The 13,194-nt window shown below is 40.6% G+C and overlaps 1 protein-coding gene across 6 annotated transcripts; it reads left to right on the top strand.

The window, feature by feature from the left end:
• Nucleotides 1–2,697: 2,697 nt before the first annotated feature.
• Nucleotides 2,698–12,507, top strand: LOC140068755 (uncharacterized). Of its 6 annotated transcripts, XM_072114153.1 has the most exons (19): nt 2,698–2,815; nt 2,911–2,943; nt 5,358–5,525; nt 6,334–6,483; nt 7,914–8,111; nt 9,245–9,283; nt 9,799–9,843; nt 9,991–10,119; nt 10,226–10,276; nt 10,353–10,403; nt 10,482–10,532; nt 10,609–10,659; nt 10,740–10,772; nt 10,856–10,906; nt 10,989–11,039; nt 11,157–11,201; nt 11,871–11,906; nt 12,008–12,064; nt 12,187–12,507. In XM_072114153.1, exons 3-18 carry the CDS (start codon nt 5,359–5,361, stop codon nt 12,060–12,062), a joined length of 1,203 nt encoding a protein of 400 aa, XP_071970254.1. In that variant the 5' UTR covers nt 2,698–2,815; nt 2,911–2,943; nt 5,358; the 3' UTR covers nt 12,063–12,064; nt 12,187–12,507. The 6 variants fall into 6 exon arrangements, with proteins under 6 accessions (XP_071970254.1, XP_071970255.1, XP_071970253.1 ...); XM_072114154.1 differs by lacking the exon at nt 2,698–2,815 and having other exon boundaries at nt 2,847–2,943; nt 11,874–11,906; XM_072114152.1 differs by lacking the exon at nt 2,698–2,815 and having other exon boundaries at nt 2,847–2,943.
• Nucleotides 12,508–13,194: the final 687 nt, after the last annotated feature.

Genomic DNA, 13,194 nt, shown 5'->3' with positions numbered 1-13,194 from the left:
CTCGCTAATACAGTAGCTTACCCCCCCTAGCTACCACACAAAAACAAACACAGTGGCAGACTGGACCTTCAGGCTTTCTTCACTCAGCACATCCTCCCATGGTGCAGCTAGGGTTTATAAAGCCCCGGTCCATGTGTAGGCTAAGGAGCTGCACTAAGGCTGCCCTAGAACCTGGATTAATCATCAATGGCCAACCCTTACCATGTATAGGTGAAAAACCTAACTGGAACATACATGCCATTCATGACATTTCCACCCACTCCCGTACAATGTATGCACATACAGACAGGGCCGGCTACAGATTTAAGTAGGCCCCTGGGTGATACCCCAGGAGCCCACTATCCCCCCTCAGAAGCCACTTTGTACCCCTCCACCCCAATAGCCACACTGCTCCCTACCTCCTGGTGGCCACACCCTGCCCAGTAGCCTCATTGTCCTCACCCGCTCATAAGCCACACTGTCTCCCCCTCCCCCTTAAGCCACACTGTTCCCCCAGTAGCCACACTGTCCTCACCCCCCCATAAGCCACACTGTCTCGGCCATAGCCACACTTTCCCCAACCTCCCCAGTAGCCACACTATTCTCACTCACCTGGTAGTGTGCAAAGGGCGTCACATTCCTGAATTTGCACCCAAAAAATGAGTCCGAAAAATGGAAGCGGTAGAAAACTGTCAGATTCACAAGCGGCGCCACAATTTTGTGCCCAAAAAAGGAACAAGTCGAGAGTGTCAGGAAACACAATATTGTTGTGCCGACACTTTAATAAATACGGAGCAAGAGGCACAGAAAGGGGAGAAAAAATTCTGCCAGTTTTTCATTTGAAAGTTGATAATAAATAACCCACATTGGGGGGTACTCATAATATGCACCAACATATGATAACGCTGCAATAATCGCAAGTGCTAGCATTTACGATTATTTCAGGGCTGATAAATACCCCCCAATGAGGGGGAGTTATTACCTGTTTTGTAGGATAGGACTTTGGTATTTCTGACCAGCTGTCAGCTTCTACACTGTCATAGATTTTAGTGGCTCACTGTCACAGTTTATTTAGTGAAATGCAAAACGATAATAAATGAGGCGGATGGTCTGGATTGTTGGTGTTCACATCTGAATAGGGCTGGTTATCCATAATAAATTCCACTCAATGATCTGGCACAGTTTAATATAACTCTAGATCAAAGATAGTGAACCTTTTAGAGACCAAGTGCCCAAACTGCAACAAAAACCCACTTATTTATCGCAAATTGTCAACTTTTAAAGCAGTAACGTATTGCTCCCTGCTTTGTCACAGCTTTCACTAGTAAATTCTGATTATTGTTGTAGCTTAACTCCAGGGTACCTTGAACAAGTCCAGAGCACTAGCACCAATGATAATACTGACTATTATTTGTGTGGTATTGAGGGCTGATTATTGGATGGGTCATATTTTCTAGAGGAGGCAGATTTAGATGTGAGATGATTGCTATAACTAGTGATGTCCCACAGGGGGCAGTATTAGATGGGAATGGATCACTATTAGAAGTGATGTCCTATAGTGGGCAGTATTAGATGTGACATGATCGCTATAGCTTGTGATGTCCCACGGGGGGCAGTATTAGATGGGAATGGATCACTATTAGTAGGGATGTCCGATAGTGGGCAGTATTAGATGTGACATGATCACTATAGCTTGTGATGTCCCACGGGGGGCAGTATTAGATGGGAATGGATCACTATTAGTAGTGATGTCCAATAGGGGGCAGTATTAGATGTGACATGATCGCTATAGCTTGTGATGTCCCATGGGGGGCAGTATTAGATGGGAATGGATCACAATTAGTAGTGATGTCCGATAGTGGGCAGTATTAGATGTGAGATGATCGCTATAACTAGTGATGTCCCACAGGGGGCAGTATTAGATGGGAATGGATCACTATTAGTAGGGATGTCCTATAGTGGGCAGTATTAGATGTGACATGATCGCTATAGCTTGTGATGTCCCAGGGGGGCAGTATTAGATGGGAATGGATCACTATTAGTAGTGATGTCCAATAGGGGGCAGTATTAGATGTGACATGATCGCTATAGCTTGTGATGTCCCACGGGGGGCAGTATTAGATGGGAATGGATCACAATTAGTAGTGATGTCCGATAGGGGGCAGTATTAGATGTGACATGATCGCTATAGCTTGTGATGTCCCACAGTTTTAGATATGAGCTGATTGCTATAATAGTAATTATTAATTTATTTATATAGCGCACACAAATTACGCCGCTATTACCAGTGATGTCCCACAGGGGGCGGTATTAGATATGAGCTTATCGCTATTACTAATGATGTCCCACAGGGGGCAGTTTTAGATGTGAGCTGATTGCTATCACTAGTGATGTTGCATAAGGGTGTAACAGTAACAGCCCCACATCTATATAATTTTAATATATTACATGTCCAATTAGTAAATTAAGTTACTCACAAAAATAGATTTTAAAGTTTATTTTAAAAAAAGATCACATTCCTCTCATCTGAGTTCTATGTGAGGTCATGAAATGTTGCAATGTAAGCTCCTCCCCCAAATGATAAGATTATGCTTTTTGATTGGTTGTTTTAACTTTTAAATAAAGATTTGCATATCCTTGTGATGTCCTGGCATGTTGTGTTGCTAGCTCCTCCCCCCACCTCATAACATCAAGCTTTTTGATTGGCTGTTTACCGTTATAGAAGATCTGCGGCTTGTGATGTCATGGAATGTTCTGCTGGATTATGCCATCATGGGGGGTATATAAGGAACTGCGGAACTTTCACACCTCTGAGGGTTTTTTGTAGGAGTTAGAGGTAAGTCTGCTGTGTGTGTTGTGTCCCTTATTTTCTTATATTATGTCTTCTTCTCTTTATTAATGCCCATTTTTAAAACATTTCCTAATTTACAGTGCTGGTTGTGGAGATTTGTGTGCGATTTTGAGGTAAGTCCATCATTTTTGTTAATATATAATGTTTTCCTGCAGCCATCACCAGGGGGAGCTCATTGTATACAGATGCCTTTGTGTATAATAGTAGCTGTATAAATCCTTATAAAGTGAGAAACATCATTTTTGTTAAAGGGGTGTTCTCATTTCAGAAAATTAGTGTTATTGTTTGTATAATGAAAAGTTGCACAATTTTCAAATATACTTTCTGTATCAATTCCTCACAGTTTTCTAGATCTCTGCTTGCTGTACTGCTATAAAATATAGTCTGACTACTTATACACTTGTCAGTATCTCATACTGTATACACATGTGTTTCTCTCTGCACCACTACAGGGAACATTTACCCCCTGATTAGGTTTCTTATTTTGTCATTATTTTAAAGGGCACCTACCACCACAAATCTACCTATAAAGGTAGATTGGGTGGTAGGTGGATCAATGGGACGTGAGGATAGCCCTTTTAAGGGCTAATCCTCACGTCCCTGCACTTTTTTGATAACTTTTATTAGATATTTATTCAAATTTACTTATGCGGCTACTGGGGCGTGGCGTAGCCGCATATGAGATTACACGAGGCGGCTACTCCACGCCCCGGTAGCCACTTTACCCCTCCTACTCACCCATCTTCGGCGCGCAGCTCCGCGTAGCTGCGCGCCCTTGTCCGGCGATCCTGCCGTCTGCGCATGCGCAGAAGAGCAGGCCCGCGCCTGTTTCGGAGTAGTGACCGCGCAGGCGCGGGCCTGCTCTTCTGCGCATGCGCAGACGGCAGGATCGCCGGACGAGGGCACGCAGCTACGCGGAGCTGCGCGCCGAAGATGGGTGAGTAGGAGGGGTAAAGTGGCTACCGGGGCGTGCAGTAGCCGCCTCGTGTAATCTCATATGCGGCTACGCCACGCCCCAGTAGCCGCATAAGTAAATTTGAATAAATATCTAATAAAAGTTATCAAAAAAGTGCAGGGACGTGAGGATTAGCCCTTAAAAGGGCTATCCTCACGTCCCATTGATCCACCTATCACCCAATCTACCTTTATAGGTAGATTTGTGGTGGTAGGTTCCCTTTAATCAATGTATATAATAAAGCTCTGATATTGTTCAATACATTGGAAGTATTGTGTGCATTTGTCAGTATGGATTCTACGGGGGAGATTTATCATCAAGTTTCTGAGGTAAAACTGTTCTAGTTGCCCATGGAAACCAATCAGAGATCAGCTTCAGTTTAGCTTTATTATACACGGAAGAGATTGGGTATCAAATTTTGTGGAGCATTTTGGTATTTTATCCACTGAGAATTTGTACATTTTTTGAAAAACACATTAATTTAGCCAAAAAAAAAGTACTTTCAAAATTGCATAACATTTTGTTTTAACCCCTGTAAAACAATTAAAGGGTTAACAAACTTCATAAAAGTTGTTTTACGTACGTTGAGGGGTGTAATTTCTATAATGGGTAATTTATGGGGTTTTACTTTTATTTAGGTCTCTCAAAGTGACTTGAAACCTGAAAATGTGAAAAATCGCACCTAACGTTCAAAGCCCCATAACATCCTACAAAAATAAGACTATGCATAAAAAAAAACATGTCCACATAAATTAGACATTCGGTGAATGTTGGTTATTACGTTTTTTTGCTCGAAAGTTCGAAAATCGAGAATTTTTCCAAATTTTCACCAAATATCTGATTTTCTCATAAATAAATGTAAAACATAACACCAAAATTTTTCAACTAACCTGAAGTACAAAATGTCACGAGAAAACAATTTTAAAATCACTTGGATATGTTAAAGTGTTCCGAAGTTATAACCATTTATAGTGACAATGGGCAGATTTGAGAAAATGGGCCGTGTCAGGAAGGTGAAAAGTGGCTTCAGTGTTAAGGGGTTAAAGAGAAAATTTATAATCTACTTTCAGTTCATAAGTTTAGTTCTGGGTACAAGTTTATGACATGTCTGGTAAATTAGATTTCTCTCGCCTTGTCCACTGATGTCTAATATCTATCATGTCTTTATCTGTAGAGATCACAGTGTATGTCCTGGACAGTCACTGACCCATATTTATCAAAAATTAGTGCAGTTTTCCTGTAGAGGGTTCTTCATGAATCTGGCGCCCCCTGCACTGCTACATCACAATGCACTATTTTTTTTGGTGCACTTTGTTCATGCTGCAAAACTGCGGCACAGATACAATTGTGGCGCACGTCGGACAGAATTGTGGTGCACGGTCCGACTAAGTAGTAACACTGCCCTTTAGGTGCAGTTTTTCTGCTTTGACACAGAGCAGCCGCAACACAAAACTGGCGCAGACACTTTATAAATACATGTGCAAGCAGTTTGCATGTTCTTTGTACTGCAATCAGACAGAAAAGTGGCGCAAACACTTTAATAAATGTGCGCCAATGTCTTTTTACTTATAGGATGTATGGTGATATGGATATGAAGGAGATGGAGGTGGAAGTGTTTAAGATCGGAGAGGTGGAGAAGGTGGAGGAGAGGGTGAAGAGGAAGGTGAAGATTGCGTGGGAGGAGAATAACATCAAGGAAGAGAAGGTGGAGAAGATCAGTAATGAGGATGAGGTGGTGATGTAAGTATCAGTGCACATTTATACCACAAGTCAATAATTCCATAAATTTACTTAAATAAAACATTAAAAAATTGTCACTATAAATGATGGCATTTGCTGTGATGTTAATGGAACTTGTATGCCAATATAGATATGAGGGGAAGGGGCACTTACATACCAGATACTGAGTCCAAAACTTACTGGACCTAAGTCCAGGTCTTGGATTCTGTAGAGATCCTTAGTGGTTGCTGAAGATTGGGATCTTGATCAGGTATAGTACAGGGACTAGTGACAGGGGGATAATGATGTGCGGACAGGTATAATGGAATAGATATGGTTTAGGTATTGAAGAAGAAATTTTCCTTTGGGTTCCAGGCTAAGTTCTGGTTATAAATTGAGGACATGTTTGGTAAATAAGGTTTCTCTTCCTTTGATCTCAATCTGTAGAGATCCAACAATATGTCCTGAACCCTCAGAGGGGTATTTATAAATTTTGGCGCAGGGTGGCACTAGAACCGTGCTATATTTTTTCAGTGGGATGTAAGTATGTGGCGCAAGGGATTAATGAATTGAAGCACAGACTAAAAGGTTTAGAACTCCCTAGACCAGCCTTTAGCTGCTCTCTTTGCGCCATAAATTGCACCAAAAACGTGTCGGAAGAAAATAGAAGTGCCCAAAAGAACAAGCCGAGAGTGTTAGAAAACACCAATATTGTGGTGTTGACACTTCATAAATTGAGGTGCAAGGGGTGCAGAGAGGGGGGAAAAGAAAAAAAAACAGTTTTTCGTTTGAAAGGCCATAAAAAATGACCCCCTCTTATTACTTATAGGATGGGTAACAACAAGGAGGTGGATGAGATGGAGTCGGCAGTATTTAAGATCGGAGAGCTGGTGAAGGTGGAGGAGAGGATGAAGAGGAAGGTGAAGATAGCATGGGAGGAGAAGGTGGAGAAGATCAGGAATGAGGATGAGGTGGTGATGTAAGTATCAGTGCACATTTATACCACAAGTCAATGATTCCATAAATTTACCTAGGCAAATAAAACATTAAAAAATTGCACTTACATGCCAGATACTGAGGGGGGCTTTATTAACGCACTTGCACCTCAATTCTGGTGGTTTTGCGCCAAAAACACTGTCTAAAATGCCTTGCAGCACAGTTATCGAGGCTTTTAGACCGTTTTATGGCAGTTTTACGACTTGGCCTTCGGGAAAACAGGCGTGGCCATGGCTTGCAGGAAATCGTTTGTGCGCTCAAAATTCTGGCATACAGTTTAGACCAACTAAAAAGTAGGTCTAAAGTAGGAACCGACAATCTTATCATCATCACACAGTGTTAAATCTGGTAAAAGACTAGTGTTTTTTAGCTAGATACTGCCGGAACCTGAGACACATTGTTACATCCCCCCAACTGTGTCCAAAACTTACTGGACCTAAGTCCAGGTCTTGGATTCTGTAGAGATCCTAAGTGGTTGCTGAAGATTGGGATCTTGATGATCAGGTATAGTACAGGGACTAGTGACAGGGGGATAATGATATGGGGACAGGTATAATGGAATAGATAAGATCTAGGTATTGAAGAGGAAATTTTCCTTTGGTAAATTAGGTTTCTGTTCCTTTGATCTCAATCTGCAGAGATCCAACAGTATGTCCTGAACCCTCAGAGGGATATTTATTAATTTTGTCGCAGGGTGGTGCTAGCACCTTGCTATATTTTTCAGTGGGGTGTAAGTTTTTGGTGCATAATACATAATTAGACAAACATGTTATTAATCACAGGTACATCACTTTGGATTAGTGAGGACATCACATAGGAACATAAAAATTTGTGGAGCGGAAAATTAGGATACTGATGGATGGTGGTCTGTACAAAGCCACATTACACGTTGTTACACTTCAGAAATATCCATTAGTTGTATCAGTATCAGGTGCAAGGCTATAGTGCAGCTTAGTGCAATGAATTAAAAGTGCTTAGTGCATAACGTATAATAGCCACATACTTGATACATATACAATATTATTGGAATCGAAAAAGATAAAAATATATGTAGTGTTTAAAACCTACCCATGGTCACAGTGTACCTCCCGTCTGCCACGCTGGAATTCCCCGACGTGGACATCTCGTGATTAGATACAGAGTATGGCTATCAACTTTATTAAATTGTGGTGAATTACAAAGGCATGAGAGTTATTTGTATTGATGTCTACATAGTTGCGATATATATTATGTACAACAATTGTGCCCATATATACATTATTCAATAGTCAACACTTTCAGAAAACACTAATATTGTGGGGCCAACACTTCATAAATTCAGGCACAAGAGGCGCAGAGAGTGAAAAAAAAAGCACAAGCAAGATTTTAGTTTAAAAGGCTACAATAAATGACCCCCTCACTTATTACTTATAGGATGGGTAACAACAAGGAGGTGAATGAGATGGAGTCAGGACTAAGTAAGATCGGAGAGGTGGAGAAGGTGAAGGTTAAGAGCATGAAGAAGAAGAAGAAGAAGAAGAGGAGGGAGGTGAAGAAAGCAAGGGAGGAAGTTAACAACAAGGAAGAGAAGGTGGACGACAACATGAATGAAGAAGCGGATATTGAGATGACGTAAGTACATGAGTGCACATATATATATATATATATATATATATATATACAGGGTTTAACAAAAACCCAGGATGGCGTTTCTCAAAAATCTATCCAATGATACCAAACTCAACCCCCTACCCCCTCTCCCTGGGGTTGGGCAGGGCGGCTACTTAAAAATCTTAAATAATAAATCCCCAATTTTTGTATTGCAGATTTGGATTCCCCTAGAAAAATTACATTGATACAACCTTAGTCTTTTTCAATTTTGGTGACAAATGGCTCTGTAATCGGCAAATATTTAAAATGTGTGCAAAAAAATACACATCAGATCCAAAATCTTAAAATAAACATATGCAATATTTTTCTAAAAGCTATCCATTGCTACCAAATTCGAGCGCTTCGAGAATTCGAGATTTGAAAATCTTCAGAGGGGAAGAAGACTCACATTACAGCATCCCCCAAAGAGAACAGAAAACTACTATGCCCACATCATTATTCTATAGTTACGCTGAATGTACTTTTTACATAACAAATACAATTCCCCCCACCTGACCCCCGGGCTGTGGTGGCGGTGAGATAGAGGGTGATATTTAGTAGCATTGGATAGATTTTTAAGAAATATTGGTCACATTTGCATATTTCTCAAGATATCCTCATTTTAGAAAATTTCTTTACCCACTTTGATTTTCGGCGATTACAGTGCTGTCTGTCAATGAAAGTGACTTGAATCATAGATTGTTATAAGACATGTTTTCTGATTTCTTAACAAATTACCTAGAATAGGACAATAAAAAACTTTTTCATTATTTCAGTAAGAACAGTTGCTATGGGCAATCACCCCTTTTTTTACGTTCCGCTACTTTTGATCAATCTCCCGCATTGTGTAAAGCATTGACCAATGAGTAACATGTATCATATTATCTTCTGAACATTTACCCAAATCTTCATGATCTGCAGCTTCCATGTAATACATAAGACACCCATAGCGGAAATACCATAATATCACAGCTCACAGAGGACCAGTTGTCTGGTACATGCAATGTGATTGATTGTCTCTATAGGAATATATAGTGATGTCACCTTATAGTATATCTATGAATGACAATATTCTGATGTGTATATATCATATATTTCATCATATTCCCCAACAGTTGGTGGTGGCGCATATACGGATCAGACCCCGAAAAATGGTAATTATATGATACTACTATTCTGTATATGACCCAAATACTAGGGGTTAATTCTGTAGGTATTTTATAGATAACAATTATATAGGGAATAGCGGGGACATGAGGGGGACATATAGGGGACATGATAGCAACAATATGGGGAGGTGAGGTTATGAGGAGAACATGAAGTGGATGAGATTATGATAATGAGGTGTATATGGAAGCATGATAGGTACAGTACATGGGGGACATGAGGTGGATATGGAATAATAAGGGTTACATGGGGGTATAGCGGGTAAATGGTACATGAGGGATATATTGTAGATATTAGGGGTATATATATATATAGTGACAGGAGGGAATTATGGCAGACATACAGGGCGCACTGTGACATGAGGGGAATGTTGGGATCTTGTGAGATGAATGGGGGACATGAGGTGTATAAGAGAGATGAGGGGTATATTGGGTATATAAGAGGTATATGGGGAACACATGTTGCGAAGTTCCACTAACCAGCGCTGTGTTTTCTATTATAGGATGAGAATTTCAAAAGAAATGATGACTTTCATGCCAAATACCAGGTAACTATATAAAGTGGATAAGACTACATCGGGGGTCAGATATTTTATTTCACATAACCATCCCATGTTCCCCATCTTCCCCAATAGTGGTCAGTATAAAATACCACATTTTTAATAGAGATGTCATTTATGTTCTATGTCATATAGCAAGGAGGAGGAGGATGAGACAAAACATCAGGAACTAGAGGAGAAGGTGGTGGAGGAGAAGTGGGTGGAAGATAAGAAGGAGATCAAACTGGACCAGAAAGTGGTGGAGGAGGAAATAGAACAAGGAAGGTGAGTGCAGGGTCCAGGTATCATCAGCGACTATGAACTGACATTATGGATATTCACGGAGAAGTCGTCAGACTCCATTGATTGAACCTTATGTTTTCTATTATAGACCTTTAGGACACAAGGTGAAGGTGGCCTGGCCCAGCTTCGAGTCTCCCCAGTAAGTATAGAAAGTATATGGGGTTTCATTTACATTGCTGGAGGTCATACATTGATCCCTATGTTTTCTATAATAGACCATTGGCACAGAACCGGAACATATCCTGGACCAGTGTGCAGTCTTTCCAGTAAGTATATAAAAGTATATACAGGGCTTAGATTACATTACTTGTATCCATATATTCATCCCTATGTTTTCATTATAGTCCTACAGGACCAGAGGTGAAGGTGGCCTGGCCCAGCATGGAGTCTCTCCAGTAAGTACATAGATTATATAGGGCTTAATTTACATTGCTTGGGTCCATAGATTAATCCCTATGTTTTCTATTTTAGACCATTAGAACAGGAGATGCAAGTCGCCTGGACCAGTGTGGAGTCCTTCCAGTAAGTATATAGAATATATAGGAATTAATTTATAAAATTGTGTACCTGGAGTCCATACAATCCTTATATTTCTATTACAGGCCTGTAGAATCCCCCAGCATGGAGTCTCCCCAGTAAGTATATAGATTATATGGGAATGAATTTGTGAATTTACATTACTGGAGTCCGTACAATGATCCTTATGTTTCTATTACAGACCGGTAGAACCAGAGGTGGAAGTGATCTGCCCCAGCACGGAGTCTCCCCAGTAAGTATATAGATAATATAGGAGTGATGTTACATTGCTGTAGTCCATACATTGAACATAGATTTCTATGTTTCTATTATAGACCTGTAGAATCAGAGGTGGAAGTGGCCTCCCCCAGCATGGAGTCTCCACAGTAAGTATATAGATTATATAGGAGTCATGTTACATTGCTGTAGTCCATACATTGAAATTTCTTCAATATTCAGAACCTTATAGAGAGGATTTATCTGCTTATGTTTTTATTTATTAGGCCAAGACAAAAGTGGTGGAGATTAAAATGTTGGAGCAGTAAGAGGTGAGTTATAATTAATGTTGTGTCTATTGAAGAGGTCACTAGGGGGCACTCATTTGGGTGTATTCCACCCATATCATACAGTGTAGTATATGTATATGCAGAGAGCACCTTGGTCAGACTTCTGGCACTATCTGTGCCAAAAGAACCTTCTGACACATTTATGAAAAGTAAAAACCATTCCTCCCCTTCCAACTTGTCAGACAAAGGGGACTTGGTCTCTGCAAAAGGGGTATAAAATAGTCAGTGCACCAAAAATTAGGAGGGTGCGCCACATTTTAGACCCACAGTTTAGACCAACTAAAAGCAGGTCCAAAAGTAGAACCCAACATTCTTAGGTCTCATGCACACAAACAAGAGTTTGTACTCACCGCACCATAACTGGAAGCCATAGATGTCTAGAATCACAGTCTCCATTACAAATGTGTGCATGAGGTCTAAACTGTCTCACTACTAGACTAGTGTTCTCCACCTCTGCACTGTCTGAGCCTCCGAAACATTAATGAATCCCCCCATTGTGTTTAATGCAGTGTATGGGGAAGAGGGGAGAGGTGCATGTTCTGGGCTCCAGGTTCTCCCTATTTGTGCTCATGCAGTGACAATGTTACTTCTATCATTCTCCATCTTTCTTCAGCAGAAACATTATTAATTCTATTATTTTCTATATTTCAGCAGCAAAAGCAGCAGAGAAGGAAAAAAACCATCAGGGTAAAATCTTAGTTACTCCTACTCGATGAGACCAAGTATAGATGATGGTAGAGGGTCTCTACATTTTTTTACCATAATTTCTCTGGTCTTGTCTCCTGCAGGTTCCTCAGATTCCTCTGCTGTTGTGGCCCCAGGACTGTGGAGCAGTCGTACTAAAGGTAAGCAGGTCACCTCATCCACACCAAATCACACATTAAATGGCACTTTGGAATCTTAAATGTTTATAAAAATAATGAAAAAAATAGTTTCTTATTTCCACCCTTTCAACTCTTTCAAACAGCATAAATGTACTTGTCCAGCAACCCCGTCCTGGAGTTCCTGTTCCCAACCAAGGCCCCAACCACTGAGACCATGACTCCCTATGAAGCCACAAAATAGAATGAGCCACCGACGCCCTGCACCTGCAAGATTACATGGTGACCAGCGCCAATCTTCAATAATGACAGACCCAAAGCAGAAAAGACATGGAAATACTGGAGCCCTTGTTTAATCAGCTTTTGATTGCCTGGTCAGCTGAATCTAAAATCAACTTCCCGAAAAAAGCTTTTGACTGATCAAGCCATTGGAGAAGAAGAACTTTCCTTTTTTTGGCACCACATCAAGGGCAATATCCGCCCAGATCCAAATACTTATACTATATAAAATAAAGAATGAAATTAATAAAACAAATAGAAGTTGATTATTATTTACACCACATTTGGAGTTTTCCCCTGAGGTTGACATTTGCTGCACTATCATGGCTCCACCACAAGTTGCAAATGTATCACATCCAGGTCCCTACAAGACACCCCCTGTCTGACATACCTTTTCCCAACCACACAAGGGTTATTCTCATGAATAGTATTTATGACATAGCTAAAGGATAGGTCATGCATGCATGATAGTTTGGGTTCCCAACTCTGGGACCCGCACATATCCCAATCAGTCCCAACCTCCATTCAAGTCTATGAGCAAGTAGACATAAATAGGAGAGGCTGGGTCCCATATCAGACTTATTAAAAGGATCCCCCTTTCTCTAAAAAAAATATACTCACACACACATGCCTATACAATCACACACATTTATACACTCATAATTACACACAAATTAAATGCTTATATACACACTCATAACGTTCCACACTCATACACACACATGTATACATATATGACGGTGTGACACATTTATCATGCAGTGTCAATGAAGAACTTGGGCCACAATTCAAGAATCTGGCGCACCATGTACACTACACAGGCAAACTGCATATAGTACAGACTCCACTGTTTTTGATAAATGTGGGCCACTATG

The sequence above is a fragment of the Engystomops pustulosus genome, chromosome 7 (genome assembly GCF_040894005.1).
Source record: "Engystomops pustulosus chromosome 7, aEngPut4.maternal, whole genome shotgun sequence".
Classification (NCBI taxonomy): Eukaryota; Metazoa; Chordata; class Amphibia; order Anura; family Leptodactylidae; genus Engystomops; species Engystomops pustulosus.
This window is presented reverse-complemented; position numbering and strand designations above follow the sequence as displayed.

What these genes read in the sequence shown, in the direction of transcription:
- LOC140068755 (XM_072114153.1), top strand. Translation starts at nt 5,359, where the DNA reads ATGTATGGTGATATGGATATGAAGGAGATGGAGGTGGAAGTGTTTAAG. An exon ending in ACCAGTGTGCAGTCTTTCCA is followed by an intron (nt 10,404 to 10,481) that starts GTAAGTATATAA and finishes TTTTCATTATAG; the next exon opens with TCCTACAGGACCAGAGGTGA. An exon ending in ACCAGTGTGGAGTCCTTCCA is followed by an intron (nt 10,660 to 10,739) that starts GTAAGTATATAG and finishes TTTCTATTACAG; the next exon opens with GCCTGTAGAATCCCCCAGCA.